General features: G+C 42.5%; 1 protein-coding gene across 6 annotated transcripts; it reads right to left on the bottom strand.

The window, feature by feature from the left end:
* Window positions 1–11,593: 11,593 nt before the first annotated feature.
* On the bottom strand, window positions 11,594–20,730 carry PTTG1 (PTTG1 regulator of sister chromatid separation, securin). Of its 6 annotated transcripts, none has more exons than XM_049874257.1 (6): window positions 20,650–20,730; window positions 19,881–19,982; window positions 19,340–19,524; window positions 17,761–17,854; window positions 12,504–12,662; window positions 11,594–11,725 (listed from the first exon to the last, which is right to left on the bottom strand). In XM_049874257.1, the coding sequence occupies exons 2-6, from the start codon at window positions 19,969–19,971 to the stop codon at window positions 11,646–11,648; spliced, it is 609 nt and encodes a 202-aa protein (XP_049730214.1). In that variant the 5' UTR covers window positions 19,972–19,982; window positions 20,650–20,730; the 3' UTR covers window positions 11,594–11,645. The 6 variants fall into 6 exon arrangements, with proteins under 6 accessions (XP_049730214.1, XP_049730220.1, XP_049730215.1 ...); XM_049874263.1 differs by having other exon boundaries at window positions 19,340–19,521; XM_049874258.1 differs by lacking the exon at window positions 20,650–20,730 and adding an exon at window positions 20,510–20,634.
* Between the last annotated feature and the right edge of the window lie 402 nt (window positions 20,731–21,132).

Below are 21,132 nucleotides of genomic sequence, written 5' to 3'. Positions count from 1 at the left end.
GCTTAACGGAGGACTGTGTTTCTCCTTCACTTCCATGTCTTCGGGCCACACGAGGTGGGATAGTGCCCTCCCAGATCCTCATTGCTGCTCCAGTCCATGCTCCCTCTCTCAGCCCTAAAACTCCGGCTTGGGATCTCATGTCATCAGACTATACCACCCATTGCATGCCATGTTGCAAACACCTGGGTTGGAAACCTCCTTTCTTTGGAGATTTTGGCGCCTAGCTTACTGCCATCCTACCACTTCTCTTCATTCCTTCCAAGACCCCTCCCCCACCACCAATTCCTTGACAAATCTCCTCCAATGGCCTTGTCCTTCATCTACCTTAGCTATCACACCCATAGTCATCTCCTAGACACGGTCACTAACAATAACTTCAAACCATTTGAAATCTGATTTTCAAGCACTCCATTCTCCATCTTCCCAGCTCAATACTACTGACCCCAACAGTCTTCTGACCCCTACTCCCTTCCTCAGTGTCCTACATTGAAAATTCAAACTCATTTTCAAACTCAAGGTCCTATATGATATGCCCCCTTCCTACCTCTCTGGAATTGTCCCCTAAAGACCCCCACCCTATCACTCACTACTCTCCAGTCCTGTTGACCTTTATACAATTCTTCAAATGCACTAAGTCCATTCCTACCTCAGGGCCTTTGCACTTGCTCTCTCCACACCTAGAATGCCCTAACCTGGATGTCCTCAGGGATCCTTCCTCCCCTCCTTCAAATCGTTGTTCAAAAGTACCTTCTCAATGAGGCCCTCTATAACCACTGTATTTAAAATTGCAATTCACTGACCCACCCATAGTACATACCCTCTTCCCTGCTTTATTTTTTCCATGGCACCTATCACTTTCCAGCATATGGAGCAAAGTCTGTTTCTTCCTGCTAGATTGTTATGCTTCAAGGGGGCAGAGATTTTTGTCTGTTTTGTTCAGTGTTCTATCCTCAGAACCTAGAACAGTGCTGGCACATAAAAACCATTCAATGGATAATTTTTGCATGAATGAAGGACATTAGGATTATGCAGTTTTTAAATAATAAAAATTTAAAAGGATGACTAAGTCATTTTGCCCATAAATTTGTTAACAAAGCACTTACCAGTTTTCAGAATTTGTCAATACCCTCATTTTAAAGCTTTTAACAGGCTTAAAAGTGAAATGTGTTTATGCCATTGCCGTATAGCTTTCCCTGTTTAATGGAAATACATGTTCTGTTTAACCTTAAATGATATAAATTTTGAATTATTATGCAAGGCCTTCAGGGATACATCCTTCCATAAAATCCAATAGCCCCTGTGTTTGAGCACCACTAGGTTCCAAACATTGTGTGGATTTATGACCACTGCTTTCTTAGCTCCTACTTCTTTTTCCCTCTCTCTTCTCCTTCAGCATCTCTCCCTACAACCCTCACGCCTCTGTCTGTCTCTAACTACAATGCAGAACTGAGATACAATTTGCTTTACTGCTCTCATTACACATCCAGTTTTCAACCTAGGAATGTAGAACATTGTACTCAACTAGCTTTTAATTTTTCTAGGAAGATGGAGATGCTCCTTAATTATCTATCCCACCCCTGACTTGCACCCCTGCAAGTGTGGAGGAAGCCAGCTGCCTGCTGTAACCTGGGCTCTGATCAGCATACCAATGGCAGGCAGCTCACACCTCTGCAGAGGGACCACAGATGGAGGTGAGTGATGCGTGCCATCGTCATGGAAACCCCCTTCCACTCCTCGGGCACCAGAGAACAAGTCTGTTTCACTGTGTGCTCCAACAAGAGAAGTGGCTCATCAATCCAGGCTCTTCTAACAGAAAAAAGAGGCCTCTTCATAAGGGGCTGTAGGCACGAGTTCATCACAAACTCCTGGGAGCCAGTGCACACAGGGACAGGGGTGAGCCACTTTGCTCTCAGACTTCCTGCTGTAATTCAATCCCACAAATTGATGGATTTTGTCTCCCCTGTTAAGGTTTTGCATTTAGAGATTACAAAAGTAACCAGGACCCTCGGCAGGCATTCACTCTAGCTGAAGAGGACAAAAGAGCAGCCATTCAATTGCTCCTGTTGCTTGAGTTCCAATGGCTAAGAACCCCAAAAGCACTAAATGCAGCACAATCCAAAATTAGCACTGGGCTTACCAAAAGATGCCAGAACCACTCCTATGAGCATTAACCATTGCTTTGGCCCATCAGAAAAAGGCCTGAGAGAGGAAGAGGTTGTTGGCCTTTGGAGGTGTCTGCAGAGAGATGCTATATACACGGTAGGGGAAAGGGGTGCCTCCCCTTCCTGTAGCCAAGTAAAAGAGATTGGGGGTGTCTGCAAGAAGGGAAAGGGCATCTCATTTCCAAATAGACCCACTGTTGAGCTGTAGAAATTGTAGGCCCACCCTGGTGCCACCAACAGAGCCAAGTGTGGTGAGAAAGTGGGCTCTTGGGAGGGCATTGTGAGAGCCTGAGAGTATGGTGTGCACCCTTTTTAACCTTATTAATCTCACTATAGAAAGACAGGGAGGATTGGTGGCATAGTGGGCACTTACTTGAACTTAAAGTCCGGTGCCTAGTCCAGAGTTTTCTCAAGGTGGGACCTGCTACAGTAGCTGCAAACGGGTAGCCTCTGAAGTTCTCTAACTTCAGGAGGAGGGATAATCAGCATCAGCCCAAAGCTGAGTCCTATGAGGTGGAAGTCAAACACGCCTCCACTCTTCCACCTTTTCACCAATTCTGACACCAGTCATCCTTCCTACGACATTCTCTACTTCTCAGCTGGGTTTGATAATTCATTGCAATGGCCACACAGGACTCACAGATCATGTTCATGATTATGGGGTTTATTAGGGAAGTAACAGGTTACAACTCAGGATCAACTTGGAAGTTAAAAGGAACTCAGGAAACAGGATAATGTGTCAATCAGGACAGCTTCCAACCAAGATAGCTCTCAGCTCCTACTGCCACCACTGCCAGCCCCTGTCCTGCAAGTGTTACAGCTCTTTAGCTCCTCCTACACATGCTTGAAGGCACCCCACTCTGCTAGCAAGCTTCCTACCCAAAGGCACTCAGCTCTCTCACTCCATGGGTCAGAAAGCCCCACTGCAGCCATCTCTCGCTGGCCTCATGACGCTGCCACTCTTGCCGCACCATCTGTCACCATCTTCAGTGTTACAGAGTTTTCTGTGTCTCCTGTATCTACGAGGTTCTCTGCACAGAGATCCAAGTCCAAAAGATGTGCTCCGCTCCAGGTTCTTCTTCTTGATGGCAGTGAGGTCCCCCTCAACCTCTGCGGAATTGGCTCTTTTAAGCCTAGATGGATGGCAAAACTGACCAAATCTATAGATAGGCCACAGGTACCTCATCTGCATGGTAATGAACCAATCCCCACAAGAGTTTTATGTACCTTATTTGCATAGTAGACTAACCAATCCCTTTGCAAGATTGTAGCCTAGGAAATAGCCTTAGCACAACTAAAAACCCAGGGCCAGAGAGGCCATATATAAAGAGAAACCCATTGCCCTGCAGTAGCCTAGGACTTTAGGGCCTGAGGATCCTCTGATGTGCTAGGTCTGGAGAACCTTCACTTATCCCAGTTTTCTGTGGCCCTCAAAGGGTGTGGAAAGGATCCCAGTGGCTCCTATGGCCCCATGCAGTACAGAGATTATTGGAAGGGCAGAGGCCATGGATGGCCCTTGGCCCAAGCAATAAGAGGACCCACCTGGAGACGGGGTTGAAAGGGAGGCTTGGCTGCCATTCTCAGGGAAGGGCAATCCCAGACATAGAGGCATATGTGGTTACATATACCCCTACACAGACCTCCAAGCCAACAATGGGAAAGAAGTCAGCACACTCCCCATAAGCAACATGTGGCCTGCCACATGAGCAGAATCTCGTCTCCCTCCAGCTGTCCTCACCGGCATTGGGCTAGAGTAGGGCCTCATGAAGGTCCCAACACCGGAAAGAGAAAGGGGAGCTGTGTGTAGAGAGTACACTCCACATATGCTTTAGTCCCAGCTCTGAGCTGTGCCGAGGGAAGGGAGAAGAGCTTGAAATGAGTTTCAGACTGAAGTCTTAAAATGAACAGGACTGAGGCTTATATTCCAAGCCAAAATTTGATTTTAACCCAAATTAACTGGAAAGCTATGGAATCCACTGAGATACTGTTAAGCATCACACACCACCCAGCAGGGAGAAAAAGGTCAAAAAGCACAGTTGGTAACAGCTATGGAAGAAAGAAAACCAGTTCACATTTCCATCTAAGGACTTGAACTTTCTCAGTAAGCAAGTCATACCTGGGCTGGGTTGTGAATAGAATACAAACAAGACTAGAAGCTGTCTAGCAGGAGAGGCGGGGAACCTGCCTCCACCACTCTCTGTGAATGCTTTGATGAATAAGGCACCCTGGCCCTGACACTGCTTGATGATTACAGTTGGTGCAGTGCTTATTGGGTTGACGGGAACCCAAGTCCCCAGAGACTGAAGACACGTTCCTTTGAGCAAATATCCGAGCACCTACCACAAGCCAGGCAGGTAAACGCAGCAGTGAACAGGACAGACCTCACCCAGCTCACAGTGTGGCAGGGGATAAAGCCAGGCAACCAGACAGATAAAATTTGGTGTGGTAAGTGCTATGGGAAGATTAAGTGTCTGGGGCTAACTAAGCAAAGACGGGTCCAATCTTGGAGTATCAGGAAAGGCTCCTGGTAAGAGCAGCAGTATCTCAATGGAGAGCTAAAGAATAGATAAATGTGAGCCAGGCAAATCAAGAGAGCTTTTTAGGAGAGGAAACGTCAGGTGTCTAGGCCCAGAAGCATGACAGAGACCATGGAATTGAGAACAGAAAGATGCTTGGTATGGTTGGAGCTAAAGTAAGGCACTGGGGTTCAGAGTTGAGACTGAGGAACGTAAATGGGAGTCACCATGAGGCTTTGTGAGTCAGTGAGCTACTCAGACCTTATCTTGAGGGCAATGGGGCATCATTAAAAAGTAAATGAGGGGGTAACATCACCAAGATGGCAGAGTAAGAAGATCCAGACTCCAGTTCCCCAATGAAACATGAAAAAAAAAAAGTGGAAAATGTCAGAACCTTTTCAGACCCTGGTAAAAAGTCAGAGGTTCACTGCAGATGACCAAACCCTGAATCAACAGAGGCAATATCAAGAAAATAGTAAGAAAGCTTTATTACTTTTTGTAACTGGACCATGCTTCTTCCCTGCCCTGGCTCAAAGCCCATGTTTCCAGCTTGGGACCCTAGTCCTGGGTTCCGACAGCAGATCATACCTTAGGCCCAAATTTCCATGTTCGCCCGTTCGAATCTGTTGGGTGGCTAAAGAACTGAGAAAATCCTAAACTATCATCTCAGGCTCATCTCTCAGCCCACTGTAAGCCTGGCTAAGTGCTTAAGGACTACCCAGCATAGAGCCAATCTGCAAAGGCTGCAAGAGGTGTTTGTTTCCACCTCCCCTACCCTTGCCCCTTTTTCTTTTGTTTGCTTGTTTTTCCTTATTTTCTTTTTAACTCCTGGCATTCAATATCTAACCTCAAGCTAGAGTGTTAGTTTCTAGGGCTGCCATAACAAAATACCACAAACTGGGTGGCTTAAAACAACAGAAACATGTCTCACAGTTCTGGAGGCTAGATATCCACATTGAGCATCTTGGCAGGGCCCTGCTTAACTCCCTAGACTCTGCTCACAACCACATCCCCCACCCTACCCCAGCCCAAAGAAAGGCAGTTTCCATTTTTCTTTAACAAGCTGTGCTCTCTTGCCTCCTGGCGCTTGTAAAGGTGGTCCCTCCTCCTGGAACACTTCTCTTGCTTCAAGTCTCTGTTCACACATTACTCCTCAAGGAAGCCTTGTCCCCATTCCTTAGACTGGGTATGTCACAGCTCTTCGGTGCTCTCCCAGCATCTGGCACTTCCCATCACTGCATCCATCTACCTGTCTCCCTTCACTGGACTATAAGAACTGTTGGGGAAAAATTACTAAAAACAGAATCTACTCCCAACCCAGAAAGCCTCTCCATGAAAATCAGAGAGAAAAGTTTTATTATTCAATAACCACTAAACCAGAATGTGATGCATCACAGGTAATCCACTAAAAAGATTGTAAAAACAGAAATCTTAACCATTATATAGCTGTCATGGATTGCATTGTGTCCCCAAAAAATATGTGTCAACTTGGTTAGGCCATGATCCCCAGTATTGTGTGGTTGCTCTCTATTTTGTGATTGTAATTTTATGTTAAAGAGGACTAGGGTGGGATTGTAAAACCCTTACTAAGGTCACAGCCCTGATCCAATGTAAAAAGAGTTTCCATGGGGTGTGGCCTGCACCACCTTTTATCTTACAAGAGATAAAAGGAAAGGGAAGCAAGCAGAGAATGGGGACTTCATGCCACCAAGAAAGCAGTGCTGGGAGCACAGCATGTCCTTTGGACCTGAGGTTCCTACGCAGAGAAACTCCTAGGCCAAGGGAAGACTGATGACATCGACCTTCCTCCAGAGACAAAAAAAAAAGCCTTCCCCTGGAGCTGATGCCCTGAATTTGCGCTTGTAGCCTATTATACTGTGAGAGAATAAATTTGTTTGCTAAAGCCATCCACCTGTGGTATTTGTTATAGCAGCACTAGAGGACTAAGACAACAGTGAAGGGGATACAGTCCATTACATTCATGTTTTCAAGATAATATTAATTTTCTAGTATTTTGGGCTGAGACACCTGAGGTAATGCTATTCTCCTTCCAAGAAACAAGAAGGTTGGGGAGGATCACCTGAAGTTACTTTTCAAAGATTTGCTACTTTTCAGATAGACAAAGCATTTACAAGTTATCTAAAGTGAACTCTGAAACAACTGGGGAGGGAGCCTCTTATTTTCAACCGGGAGAATTAAAAAACTCTTATTTTCAATCTGTATTTTTCCTTATAGCACCATGAGTGCAGGAACTATGTTATTTCACCATTGTAGCTTTGGCACCTAGCACAGTGGGGCCTCAGGAAGTGATTTATGATTAATGGAAATTTAGGAATTTCTGTTGTAGTGCTGACCTTTTCATGATTTGCCACTGCCCCTCAAAATTAGTGTGAGAATATTAACATGTAAACGTTAAAAAGCCTTTGTGTTCCCGTTGAAGGTTAGCTGGAATTTGAGGTCTAAAGAAACACCAACAGAGAGCTACGTATGCATGAACTTTACCTAACTAAGAGCACCCTTGGGGTCCACTGTAGTGAAGTGTCTGACTTGAAATAATCTTTAATCCTAGGGCATTATGGCCTGGACAGGCTAGATTCCAAAAAGTGCTTCTAGCTTTTTTTTTTTTTTTTTTGTACTGTACTTTAGATGAAGGTTTACAGAACAAACTAGTTTCTAATTAAACAGTTAGTACGCATATTGTTTTATAACACTGGTAAACAACCCCATGACATGTCAACACTCTCCCTTCTCAACCTTGGGTTCCCTATTACCATCTTTCCTGTCCCCTCCTGCCTTCTAGTTCTTGCACCAGGGCTGATGTGCCCCTTTAGTCTCATTTTGTTTTATGGGCCTATCCAATCTGGCTGAAGGGTGAACCTCAGGAGTGACTTCATTACTGAGCTGAAAGGGTGTCCAGGAGCCATACCTTCAGGGATTCTCCAGTCTATGTCAGGCCAGCAAGTCTGGTCTTTCTTTTTGTGTTAGAATTTTGTTTTATATTTTCTCTAGCTCTGTCCAGAACCCTCTATTGTGATTCCTGGGCACCATCTAGTTGTACTGGACTCAGTCTGGTGGAGGTTGTGGTAGTTGTGGTCCATTAATCCTTTGGACTAATCTTTCCCTTGTTATCTTTAGTTTTCTTCATTCTAGGAAGCTTTTTGAAGTAAAGAAGCCAAATACATATTCACTCAAATTGGACAGTAAGTCCCCAGGCTACCAACAACTGATTTATGGACGACTCATACTTGCCCTTTAGTGTTATGTAAATTTTCACAGTGGCTAAGAGCTACAGCTGCTAACCAAAAGGTGAACAGTTGAAATCCACCAGCTGCTCCTTGGGAACCCTATGGGGGCATTTCTGCTCTGTCCTATAGGGTTGCTGAGTCAGAATCGACTCAACAACAGGTAGAAGTGCAGTAGGTAAATTTGCCTTCAATCTGAAACGAATGATGCAACCCCTACTTGCAACAAATCCTTCATCACAATCATCTTTACTTCACACGCAGCTTTTAAACCATTGAAAAGGCTTTAAGCCTTTTCAATGCACTTTTCTCAACTTTTCTTGCACTAAAAAAAAAAGTAAGGCTAAATAAGAATTGATTCATTTGAATTAAGGTGTTGGCAAAGAATATTGAATAGACCCTGGACTGCCAGAAGAACAAACAGGTCTCTCTTCGAAGAAGTACAGCCAGAATGCTCCTTAGAAGTAAAGACAGCGAGACTTCGTCTTATGTACTTTGGACATGTTATCAGGAAAGACCAGTCCCTCAAGAAGGACATCATGCTTGGTAAATTACCCAGCAAAAGAGAGGAAGACCCTCAATGAAGTGGACTGACACAGTGGCTGCAACAATGGGCTCAAGCATACCAACAGTTGTGAGGATGGTGCAGGACCAGGCAGTGTTTCGTTTGTTGTACACAGGGCCGCTCTGAGTCAGAACCAACTCAACGGCACCTGACAACATGCACGTATTCCAATCTTACTTAGGAACTAAAGACACACTTAGGAATAGATCTATTTTGTACCCCAGAGACTGCCTGTACACAAACAGCAATAATCCCAAGATGAAATTTATATGTATTAATGGAGAAGCATTTGTTTAAAGTTCCCAGTTAAAGTCTCAACACACATTAAGCACATTACATCTGATTAGCAGCAGATAAGACAAGATCGGCTCAATGCTGGGTTCTCTCCCAGGGGAACAGTAACTAATTGGTAAGGGAGACTGACTAATCCCCTTACTCCCAGCCAGGCGCACTTAAAGACAAAATTCTGCAACTTATAAACAGTATCTGACTAACAGATGTGCACAGCATTCATTTCTAATAAAGAAACCGGTAAGAGTTGCAAGGACTTAACTATGAACTTTTGTCCCTCCACAACTACCAGAAGAGACCATGTATCTAAGTTCAAACTGTAGCATGTGAAAGCCATTCATAATTATACTCTTTGCTTTTCAAAGTAGTCCTAGTATACCTGAAGATCTAGAACTATTAAACAAACAAACCAAACCCATTGCCATTAAGTCGATTCTGACTCGTAGTTACTGTATAGGACAGGGTAGAATTGCCCCCAATTGGACTGCCAAGGCTGTAATCTTTACAGAAGCAGACTGGCCACATCTTTCTCCTACAGAGTGGCTGGTGGGGTTTGAATCACCGACTTTTCAGTTAGCAGCCAAGCACTTAACCACTGCACCACCAGGGCTCCTTGCTAGACCTATTACTCCTCTAAAAGGTCAAGCCTCCTAATAGTCTTATTTTCTCCTAGATGTCCACCAATTCTATAAATTCAGACTGATTCAGTCCTAGTTAGAGGATAAAAAGTTTTAAAGTCAAGCATCAGTGGCTGTAGCTGTTCCTAGTATTTTATGTCTAATGTTTTTCATCTTCCTCTAATAACAACAGTAAAGAAAGTTTGTATTCTAATTAGACTATAGATGCCACAGATGTTTCAGGGGAAAGGCTTCACCCAGGCAAGTAAAGCGAGTGAATTAAGCAGGCTAGGTCTGAGAAGAGAGTAAAAGGAACTTCATAAAATAACCAAAACCAAACCCATTGCCGTCAAGTTGATTCCAACTCATAGTGACCCTACAGAACAGAGTAGAACCGCCCCACAGAGTTTCCAAGGAGCACCTGGTGGATTTGAACTGTCAACCTTTTTGTTAGCGGGTGTAGTTCTCGACCATTATACCACCAGGGTTTCCAAAGAAGTTCAGTTCCCCTTAAAGCCACCAAAGGGTCTGTGGGGTAGAAAGCCATTCCATCACCACTCGAGCAAGGACTGGAAACAAGGGCCTATGTCTGCCTGATGTGCTTTTCCAAAAGGAGCTGAAAAACTGAAGGGATGCGAAACTTCCGAGTTTTAAATGGTATCCAACAATTCAGTTTTTAAAAATATTATCCACACAATCTGTCCAAAAAAGAAAATCCACGGGCCATCATTTACAATCTCTGATGTTTTTATTCCAGTCTCAGATTTGGAACCAAATACCTGCTCTACCATTTCCTAGTTCTTAAAACCTTGGCAAATCAATGAACTTCTGAGCTCATTGTCTTCACTGAAAAATAGGGTCATAAACATTAAACACAATAATGCTCATCAAATACTTATAACAATGTCCAAACCAAAAAACAAAACCCATTGCCATCCAGTCAATTCTGACTCATAACGACCCTATAAAAACCCACTGCTGTCGATTTTATTCCAACTTATAACTGTCATGGATTGAATTGTGGCCTCCAAAAATAAGTATCAACTTGGTTAGGCCATGATTCCCAGAATTGCGTGGTTGTCCTCCATTTTGTGATTGTAATTTTATGTTAAAAGACAATTAGGGTGGGATTGTAACACCCTTACTAAGGTCACATCCCTGAACCAATGTAAACGGAGTTTCCCTGGGGTGTGGCCTGCACCATCTTTTATCTTACAAGAGATGAAAGGTAAGGGAAACAAGCAGAGAGTGGGGAGCTCATACCACCAAGAAAGTAGTATGGGAAACAAAGAACGTCCTTTGAAAGGACCCAGGGTCCCTGAGCCTGAGAAGCTCCTTGCCAGGGAAAGGTTGTGGACAAGGACCTTCCTCCAGAGCCAACAGAGAGAAAGCCTTCCCCTGGAGCCGATGCCCTGAATTTGGACTTTTAGCCTATTTTACTATGAAGAAATAAATTTCTCTTTGTTAAAGCCATCCAATTGTAGTATCTGTGATAGCAGCGCTAGATGACTAAGACAACAGCAACTCTATAGAGCAGGGTAAACTGTTCCACAGGTGTTGCAAGGCTGTAAATCTTTACAGAAGCAGACTGTATCTTTTTCCTGTGGAGCGTCTGGTGGGTTCAAACCGCCGACCTTTCAGTCAGCAGCCGAGCACTTAACTACTGCTACCAAGGGTAACTTAAAACAATGTCCAACATAGAGTAAACAATGAAATACAATTTTCTATAGCTGAAGGGTTAATCAGTAAATCTTACTATCCGTGAGTTATTTTTTGTGATCTGCAAAGTACCTAATTGAAGATTCCAAGTTCTCAGAAGATGTACAGCTACTCAAATTCTGGTTACTGAATACTAGTATTAAGGTCATTAGAAACTCAATAGAACCAGCAATAAACAATGCCCAGCAGTAGATTCTTAATGAGCTGGAAGTGGTTCTTCTAATTAAGAGTTCTAACGACTGTCACTAGTTAACGGCCACAAAAAGGCAATAAGGTACACATCAAGGGGTATATATTTCAGGGAAAACAGTGGCAGCTTCTGAAATAAGCTGTTAAAACACATCAAAGAGTTTTAAGGTTCAGTTTGTGCAAACCAGATGCTGGTCTGATAAACATTTTAGCTACTTTTCATATGGTTATAAACAAACTCCAAGAAATACCGACCACAATATTAGGAAAAGTCTTAAATAAAGAACAGCTTTATTAATAAAAAAAAAAAAAAAAATACATGGAAACTATAAAGCACTAGAAGCTTAAACATCTAAGTCATAGCAAGCAGGTGGCAATTCAACATCCAGGGTCGACAGAATGCTTGAAGGAGACTGCAACAAATCTAGAAAACAGAAATTTATTATATTTCTGTAAATTCCTGAGTCTATCCATGTCAACACTGATATTAGTTGTCACTTATAATCATAGATTCATGTTTTTCTCTAATGGGTCCCTACCCCCACCCCCCTGCCACATATTTCTTGGAATGTGGTTGTGGCCCCAGAATTAACCTTCTTTAGGAAGACTTAGAAGTACCTAAACCTCTATTGTTCTAGTATTAATGTGGTACTATTAATACTATTGATCTAGTATTAATGTGAGCTAACAGTCTCACTAATGTGGTTTATAAAACAGTACAAGTTATTCCATCAAAGCCAGGCAAGAGCAAATAGAAAATATACCGATGATGGTTTTGACTACCAGTTTAAGCCAAGATCTCAAATCTTGTATAATAAGAAGGTATTGCTATTCTATGCTATTACACAAGCATCTTGTTCCTGTTACCCTTGGACTGGATATAATTTGTGATTCTCATCCCAAGCAAGTTTATAATACTTCAACGTACAGCCTAAGAAGTTACATATTAAAATAACTCGTTCTGCTGTACATAAGACAGTCTGGATTCCAGAATGACTTAATTTTACCCTAGCATTTGGAACTAAAAACCAATCCCAATTGAGAACAGTTTTCATTATTCTGAAACCTTATCTCCATAGGTCAAAGGATAGAAATTACTTACATGCTAACTTACTGTACAACTCTGTCCCCACGGTAATGGAAGTGTTATGAAACAAATTGTTAACAGCCCTTCCAAAAGGAAGGGCACTTGGTTCACTTACCAGACTCCCATGTCAGAGAAGGCATCTTCACAGGTGAGGGGGGACCCATGTCTAAGAGCTTTTCGAGTTCCCTCTCCTCATCAAGGATCATGAGTGGCACTCCATTCAAGGGCAGGTGTGCAATCTGGTGCTCTTCAGGCAGATCAAAACTCTCAAAATCTGTCCCAAAGAGAGTCATTTTGTGAGGGCAGCAGTTCTCCGTGTGATTGGTGGAGTCCCCTGGGGCTCTGAGACCCTCTCAGTGTATCCATGAGACTAAAAACTATTTTTATAATAATAGGAATACATTTTACACTGTGTTGACACTTGCAATGATGGTGCAAAAGCAATGGTGGATAACTCTGCTGATGCCTTAGCACAAATCAAGGCAGTGGCAATAAACTATATTAGTTGTCATTGAATTCTTCACCACTAACACTTGCAGTTAAAAAAAATAAATAAAAATGCCAGTTTCACTTGAAGTCACATTATTGCATGCAGTAAAAAAAATATTAGTTTTATTAGCTCTCAACCCTTAAGAACATGTCTTTTAAATATTCTGTATGATAAAATGAAAGTATGCATAAAGCACTTCTGCTGCATACTGAAGTATGATGTTCATCTTGAAGAGAAAGGATTGTACGATTATTTGAGTCGCAAGCTAAGCTAGAGGCCTTTTTCCTGGAACATGGTTTTTACTGGAAAGAATGACTGGTTACTCAGAGCTGGGTAATTTGTCTCACATTTTCTCAAGGGAAGGAAAGAAGTTATCGCAACTCAAGGAAAACTGACAGCTGCCAAATATACAATTGAAAATTTCAAGAAAAAAATTGAGAATTTTGGGAAACTTCTCTGCTACCATGAGTTGACAGCTTCCTAGTACTTAAGACTGTTCTGATTAAATCGCTGGTGATGATAATGTATGTTTACATAATAAAACGCTTTAGGTGATCTACATCTCAGTGGACCAGTATTTCTAAATCATCAATTCTTTATAAATTCAAGGATAAAAGACCCATTCCAAATGAAAGAGAGACCAAGGGATTTTACTGTCAGAGTACAAATATTCATTGGTATGGTTTCCAATTCCACACTGCAACTACAAGGAACAGCCACTTGTGCGGTTTTAGTGTAGTATCAAAGGAAAATATTCATACTTATCTGAAAGAACTAATACAATTCTCCTCCCTTTTCTAACTACATATCTGTGTGAGGCCATACTTTCTTCAGGTACTTCAGTCAAAACAACAGATTGCAACATACTGAATGAAGATTCAGGTGAGAATATAGCTGTCTTAAGACAAATTAAATGAATTTTCAAAAGGCTTACCATTCTTCTAATTTTTGTTTTGGAAAAGTAATTTTTTCACTTAAAAAAGTTATTTCTGTTATTTTAAATATTTACGTTTTTCAGTTTTAATTTCTAGTAAATAAGGATAGAGCACACAAAAGCTCATCAGGGTCCTCAATTAGTTTAAGAGTTCAAAGGATCCTAAAACCAAAACCTTTGAGAGTCACTGTGTTAGGTAACACTGCCTCTTAAAATCCAAGTGCCTTACTTCTTAGGAATCATTTAAAAGATCCAATTTTTCTTGATAGTAACAAAGCGTAACTTAAATATTGAGCCTTTCCTCTTTTCTCAAAAGGTCAAAACCAAACCACTCAGGAAACAAAACAGAGTCCCTGATGGAGCAGGAGAGAAGTGTGGTACAGAATGCAAATTCATGTAAAGAAATCAGATTTAATGGTCTGAGACTAGAGGAACCTCTGAAGACAGGGCCCCCAGACTCTTTTAACCCACAACTAAAACCATTCCCAAAGCCAACTCTTCAGAAAAAGATTAGACTGGACTATAAAACATAAAATAATACTCGTGAAAAGTGTGCTTCTTAGCTCAAGTAGATGGAAGAGACTAAATGGGTGGCTCCTGCCTGGGGGTGGGATGAGAAGGCAGAAAGGGACAGGAGCTGGTTGAAAGGACATGAGAAACACAGTGTGCAAGGGGGCATGTGTTGTCACATTATAGGGATTGCAACTAGGGTCACATAACAACATATGTATAAATTTTTGTATGAGAAATTAACTTGAGCTGTGAACTTTCACCTAAAGCACAATTTAAAGAAGATTGTAATCCCAACAGAATAATCACGAAGTCCAAAAAAAAAAGAAGAAAAACCAAACCCACTGCCATTGAGTTGATTCTGACTCATAGCGATCCTATAGGACACAGAACTGCCCCACAGGGTTTCCAAGGAACGCCTGGTGGATTTGATCTGCCAACCTTTTGTTTAGCAGCCAGACTCTTAACCACTACACCACCAGGGTTTCCAAAAGGTCAAAGTATAGTGTTTTTTCTTCCACCTTTTTTCTTAGGAGTGACATTTCTCTAAAGCCTTAAGCTCTCAGAAATCAGTCTACTCTTTTCCAACCTTGGTAAAACTCAAGTCAAAACAGAATTGAGTGATGCGTGGCCCCTTAATTTAAAACCACTGAACTGTAAAGGAAACCATTAACAGAAAATAGACAACAAAAGAAAAGTCTGCCGCATAACAAGACTAATTCCCTTTATCCACAAATGGCTCTAAAAAAAATCTGTAGGAAAGTCACAGTCAAGGGAAGACAGACACAAACACGAAGTCCTAAGAGAAAAAAAAAAGTACAAAGTCAATAATCAAATATGCTCTTAACACACAGACACAAAAACAAATTTAAAACAATGAGATATCATTGCCCTTCTGATAAAGATTAGAGTTTAAGACATGTGCAGTTAAACACTGTCATCCACTGTGTGTGGGTACAATAATTTATACTCCAGTTTTGGAGGGCAACTTGGTGGTATCTCTTTCCTTAAACACAGCACATTTCAGTCCTCCTTTCTGGTCAATACACAGAGATCACCTCAATTTCCTTAATGACTGAAAGGAAATCACTAGTATGGAGACACTGCATTTTATTAAAACATTTTCTCATATGCCCTCTGACTCAGTAATCCTCCTTAAGGTTTACCCTACAGATATACTTACAAACTTGCAACAATACAATTGAGAATACTAATTGCAGAACTGCTTATAATACACAAAAGCTGGGGAAAACTCAAATGTACATCACCAGAATGGCTAAATGCCCTTTGGCTAAAAGGGGAAAAACTGCTCAGCTCTCTAGAAGGCCCTGCCTGATCTGCCCTTGCCATAATCTGTTGGTCCTTCACTCTGGCCAACTTTGTTTCCTAGAGCCATTTCAATCCTTTTTCCACCTCAAGACCTTGGCATACACTTTTACCTACAATGACCTTGCTTTGCCTCTCCCATTCTTCACATAGCTATCCCCTTAACTCCTTCAAGACTCAAAGCTTCACGACACTTCCTGATCTTCCAAGGCTAGGTTCAGTAATCTCCCCATAGGCCCTATTTTTCTCCTTCCCCACACTCAGAGTGAGATTTGCTCAGTGTTTGACTTTCCCTCCAAATTGTAGGCTCCCTCAGGCCAGGGGCTCTCTGTCTTATTAACCACTGCAACCAAAGCCTAACAGTGCCTGGCACACAGTAGCGTCTCAAACGTTTAAGTACATTAAAATTAGAAAAGCTGATTCTATAACAGTAAATACTTCAGATACACATTGCAGGTTTAAGAACAAAAACATGTTTTTACTGGCTACATGGATTTTTCTAAGCAAAAGAATACTTAACCCTACCAGAAGGACTCTTGGGCATTGCTCAATTGACACAAAGCCCACCTTCTAAAAGGCTTGCTAGAAAAACTCCACATTTATACCTGATCAATGTTAACAAACATATCTTATCTCCCTTAGCCTGATGTACCAGCACTTCCTAGATGGCAGGGAAGGGGACTTTGACTACAGCACAGCAGATGACAAACCCTGACTTCAACAACCTGGACTTTGTGGCGCAGGATGAGGAGAGATGCTTTGACGAGGAGGTGCCTGAGGATGTGACCAGCTCAGAGCTAGATGAGGATTGATGCCAGCCAGCCTCTCTACCTGTCCCTAGCCCCAGAAAGACAGCTGATGACAGACAGGCTCAGTGACTCCTTTTCTGAGGGGCAGTTCCCCACACCACCACTGCCTCCCCGCTGAGGGGCCTCTTCCTCCTACACAGGGCCAGGCATCCCTCTTTGGATTCAAACAGGCAACAAAAACCTTTTACTTTGTTTGCCCCCACCTTCTCCCTCCTCTTCCTCCTTCCTTTTTGTCTAAAGAATCTCTCCTCCTCCCTTGATTGTAAGGTGAGGCTCCAAGTGCCTGAGGGGAGGACCCCTCCCATCCTGTCATTCCAAACCTTCAGCCCCTCAGCTTGCAAGATCTTCATGCAGTTTGTTGTAAATTCTTTCAGGAGCTGTTTTACTTTTCAGGATTTGAAGAAAAAAAAGTTAAAAATTTAAAACACAAGTTTAAAAAAGCAAAATGGGGAGGGAGGAAGGGAGGAAGCAGTGACAGATACTTTGTTTGCTTGTTTTTGGTGACTGTGCTTTTTTTTTTTTAATTTTTAGAATTTGTCAGTTTTTACTGTGGGTAAAAAAAAGCTGTGGGTAGGCTACTGATATTTCATCAAGGTAACCATCTCTTTGCTGAGTTCAGGTGACCTTGAAACAAACCAACACACACAACCAACCACAAAATCACCTAATTTTTTATACGATGTCTCACTTCCCTGTAACTTTGCACGCAAGTGTCTGTGTTAAGTTGAACTGTAATTGCTTTTTGTATTTGGAGAGAGTGTGACTACCGAACTTGAGACTTTTTATTCTGGGCATCCTGGTAGTTTCTGGTGGGATGTAACGGGTGAGAGGGGGAAAAGGGAGGTGGGGGTGGGGGTGGGGGCGGAGGTGGGGGTAGGGGCAGAGGTAGGGGTCTTCTTCCCCTCAGAACATGAAGTTCTCCCGCTGCCCCTCTCAAGAGGTCTCCAGGTCCCAGACCTGAGAGTTTTCCCTACAGTGATCTTCTTCAATTATTTTTACTTTCCCTTGTCCCATGTTTTAACAGGATTTTAACAAACTGCACTTAATGTGTTTGCCCTGTAAAAAAAATAAAAAAGGACAGGAACACGGTCCTCCATCTTTACTCCTATTCTGTGCTCTGTACTTAAGAGTATACCTTGTAAATAATCCCATCAACAAATACACTGTTCAAAGCAAACCAGATTCAGAAAGTCTTTCGTTTCACTTCCTGATCATATGCCATATCCACATCAAAGTACAGCTGAATTGAATTCTAATAGAAACTGAAAGCCAAAATCATTTTTGCAATACTAAAAGATACTACCTAGAGGATTGAAGGGAAAGAATTTTTCTATTTCTGGATAGGCGTCATCCAAAGCAGGAACTGAGCTTTTTGCTTTACCAGTCTTCTCAGTCATCTAAAACAATACAATATAGATTAGTGAGAGGGGAAGCCTTGTCAACTGATTAGTACAATAAAGAAAAGGGCCTTTTCAAAGCATATGATTACTCCACCAGTTTAAAATGTGTCAATTTTATGCTGGCTTCTAAGACGCCATAATCCTTAGTTCTCACAATTACACACAAATATAATCCAGCAAGCAGAATGGTTCAAAAGTTAATTCTGAAATTTAAGTATTAGTACCGGTTGGTGTAACTTATCATCAAAAATGAAGAGATTTATAGCTCAGAGCTAATCAACTCAATTATTTGCCCTAAAAGAGAAAATGGGCATGAATCACCAGAATACTACAGCAGTTAATCCCAAAAGCCATTTGGCTTTTGGAAGTGTGATTTTCCATTAGCGTTATCTTAATTATTTGCTCACCAAAAAAGACCAAACCCTTGCAACAAATCGATTCCAACTCAGAGCGACCCAACAGGACAGAGCAGAACTGCCCCAAAGGGTTTCCAAGGAGTAGCTGGTAGATTCGAACTGCCAATCTTTTGGTCAGCAGCCTGAGCTCCTAACCACTGTGCACCAGGTTAATATTAAAAACAAGTTTGTGTTCCTCAAATACATGCACTGTGTAAGAGTCAGGAAAAGACAATCAAAGACTTTTAGAGTCTACTGTGGATAATTCTCTAGTCTGGAATTGGCAGGCAGGCAGTCTAGTACAGTGTAGGCCAAAACAGAAGCCTAGGTATTCTTGGTTTACCTTACCGCATACGGGCATGCATACCCAGAGAAAATCCCTAGGGCAGGTGTATCCCATACGTCAGTCCTCTGTATAACATTATCATTATTTTTGTCATATCCTTGTAATAACTGTATTTAACATATTTCTTTAACTCACCTTTTTTTTTTTTTTAAAGACATTCTTATCCAAAGGCACATTACACGTAACAGGTTTGACGTAAAATACGTTGTTTTTTTTTTTAACACATTAAACAATTATTAAAATAAAGTGTTAATCCACAGGTCGGCTGAAGTCATCTTACATAGCGAAGTCATCTTACATAGCAAATTCACTGGCATGTAGTTCATGTGCATGCATGCACAAACAGAGGTCAACACACAAGCAGACTGTCACATAACAAGCTGGTGCTTGCTGCTGGCAACATCTGGGCAATATTAGTCCTATTAACAATGTGACCTCTTACAAGGTGCACTCCCTCTTAAAGTGTTTTACTCATCTGTAGGTAGATGCTACCAAGCGATCTGTTTCAAGACACCAGTTAATGGCAGGTGCAGCAAAAACATTCACTAGCTGCTTCTGAGATTTCCGATCTCAAGGTCCACAAAGACCATATGATTCTCCTCTGCTAATCTATGTTTGCTAGCCTGTATTTTCTTCTATTCAGCAGGGTAGAAAGCCAGGGAGGATGCTAAGTTATTTTATTTCTTTAAAGAGTCAAAAGTACTGAAGTGTTTAAACAGTGTGTTTAGAGTCAACACTTACCTTCTTGGCAGAGAAGATTGGCTGCTTTTGTTTGAGGGGTCCATTAGTCTTTCCTGACTTTTCTGTAGCTCTGTTGACAGTTCCCAAAGCCTTTCTGGCAGGTTTAGGTAGGGCAGATGGCGCATCAAATATTTTACCAATATGTGGTGTTGAAACCTGAGATTTCCCATCTAAGGCTTTGACTGCTGAAGAAAAATAGTTTAAGATTATTTAAGCAGTAAACAGCTGTGTAACTTTGAAGGCTGACTGGCTGACTGGTATTTAAACTTGTCCTAATTCTCACCCCTAAACTCGCCCCGATTTTTGACAATGGCATGGCTATGATATGCTCAACAGCACTTCAGTTCAGTGCTCTCTTAAATAATCCTATTAAGATACTAAGCAAGAAAAAGAAACCCATAACAAATTGTTTGCAATAAGAGGGAGCCGTAGACTTGACAACAATTACCGACAGAGCACACCAAATCCCTGAGCTAGCTCTGGACCACATGCACAATGAATTCAGAATAGTTGTATTTTCAATTGTAGCCTGTGTACTTACAAGACCCAGATCCCAGCTTCAGTCCATCCTTGGGAGCAACACGAGTGCCTACTTCTCCATTTTCCTTATCAACAAAAATCAGAGTAGCCATTCTGGATTACTCTAGGGGTGATACATAAATATTAGACCCTGAGGGTTATGGAAGCCGAGAAAAGGCTGAGGCACCAAAAGGCGGATTAAAAACAAACAAACCCGTTGCCCTCCAGTCAACTCCGATTCACAGCGACCCTATAGGACAGAACAGAACAGAACTGCCCTATAGGGTTTCCAAGGAGGGCCTGGTGGATTCGAACTGCCAGCCTTTTCGTTAGCAGCTGTAGCTCTTAACCACTAAGCCACCAGGGTTTCCAAGCGGCGGATTGACCATGTGAAATCACGCACTACCGATTAGCAAGTAAACACAAGTAAACTCGTGCATACCTGGCTTACTGGTTAATCCGCCCCAGTAACAGGACAAAACTTGCCCACCCCGTGAACGGCCACATACCAAGAAAAGCTACACAGGGAGAGAAGCCCGTGTTTGAGCCAGTAAGCACTTAACTCAGCTCTTAACTCTTCAAACCTGAGTCAGGGGCTCTAAGCTTCTGAGGAGCAGGCGGTTTGAGTTCCGCACAGGGCCTGGCACCTACCAGACGAGAGCCGCCGGGAGTCCCAGACGTGGCAGATGCCGCCAGTAAGCCCGGCGCAGTGAAATCGACACCTGCCAGCCCGCCTACCTCCCCTTGGAACTCAGCTCTCCCGACCACACCAGGAGCCTCCGTGGACCCACCTCGACCTCAACAGCCAAATTCACCCGAGACTCAGCCGCCAGCGGTCGCGCCACGCTCGGCGTTTAAACTACAACTCGCGCCCCTATTGGTTCGTCAGCCCAGGCGGCGTGGTGGGGGCTGGACGCCCAGGAAGAGCCAATGGGAGGCGTCCAAACTCTCTGGGCTGCGCCCCAAAGCCCTTTCCGGAAGTTTGTAGCTAGTTTTCAAGGGACGCTGCTTGGAAACTCCACGGGGCAGGTTTACTCCATCCTATAGGGTCGCTGGGTCGGAATCTACTGGAAGGCACAAGGTTTAGTTTTCCGGGGAGCGGGGTGGGGTGGAGGAGGGGGAGGTGTGGATCGTGTAATATTCAAAACACCTGAGTTTTTTTTTTTTTTATTATTGATTATAATGTTGAGCTTGCTGGGCTGGGGCCCTGACCCAATAAGATGGTTTTCTTGTGTTAAGGTCATTTTACTCAAATAACTATGTAGAATTTATTG

This window comes from Elephas maximus, chromosome 2, assembly GCF_024166365.1.
Source record: "Elephas maximus indicus isolate mEleMax1 chromosome 2, mEleMax1 primary haplotype, whole genome shotgun sequence".
Classification (NCBI taxonomy): domain Eukaryota; kingdom Metazoa; phylum Chordata; class Mammalia; order Proboscidea; family Elephantidae; genus Elephas; species Elephas maximus.
The sequence above is the reverse complement of the archived record's forward strand: the minus strand, read 5'-3'. Positions and strand labels throughout refer to the sequence as shown.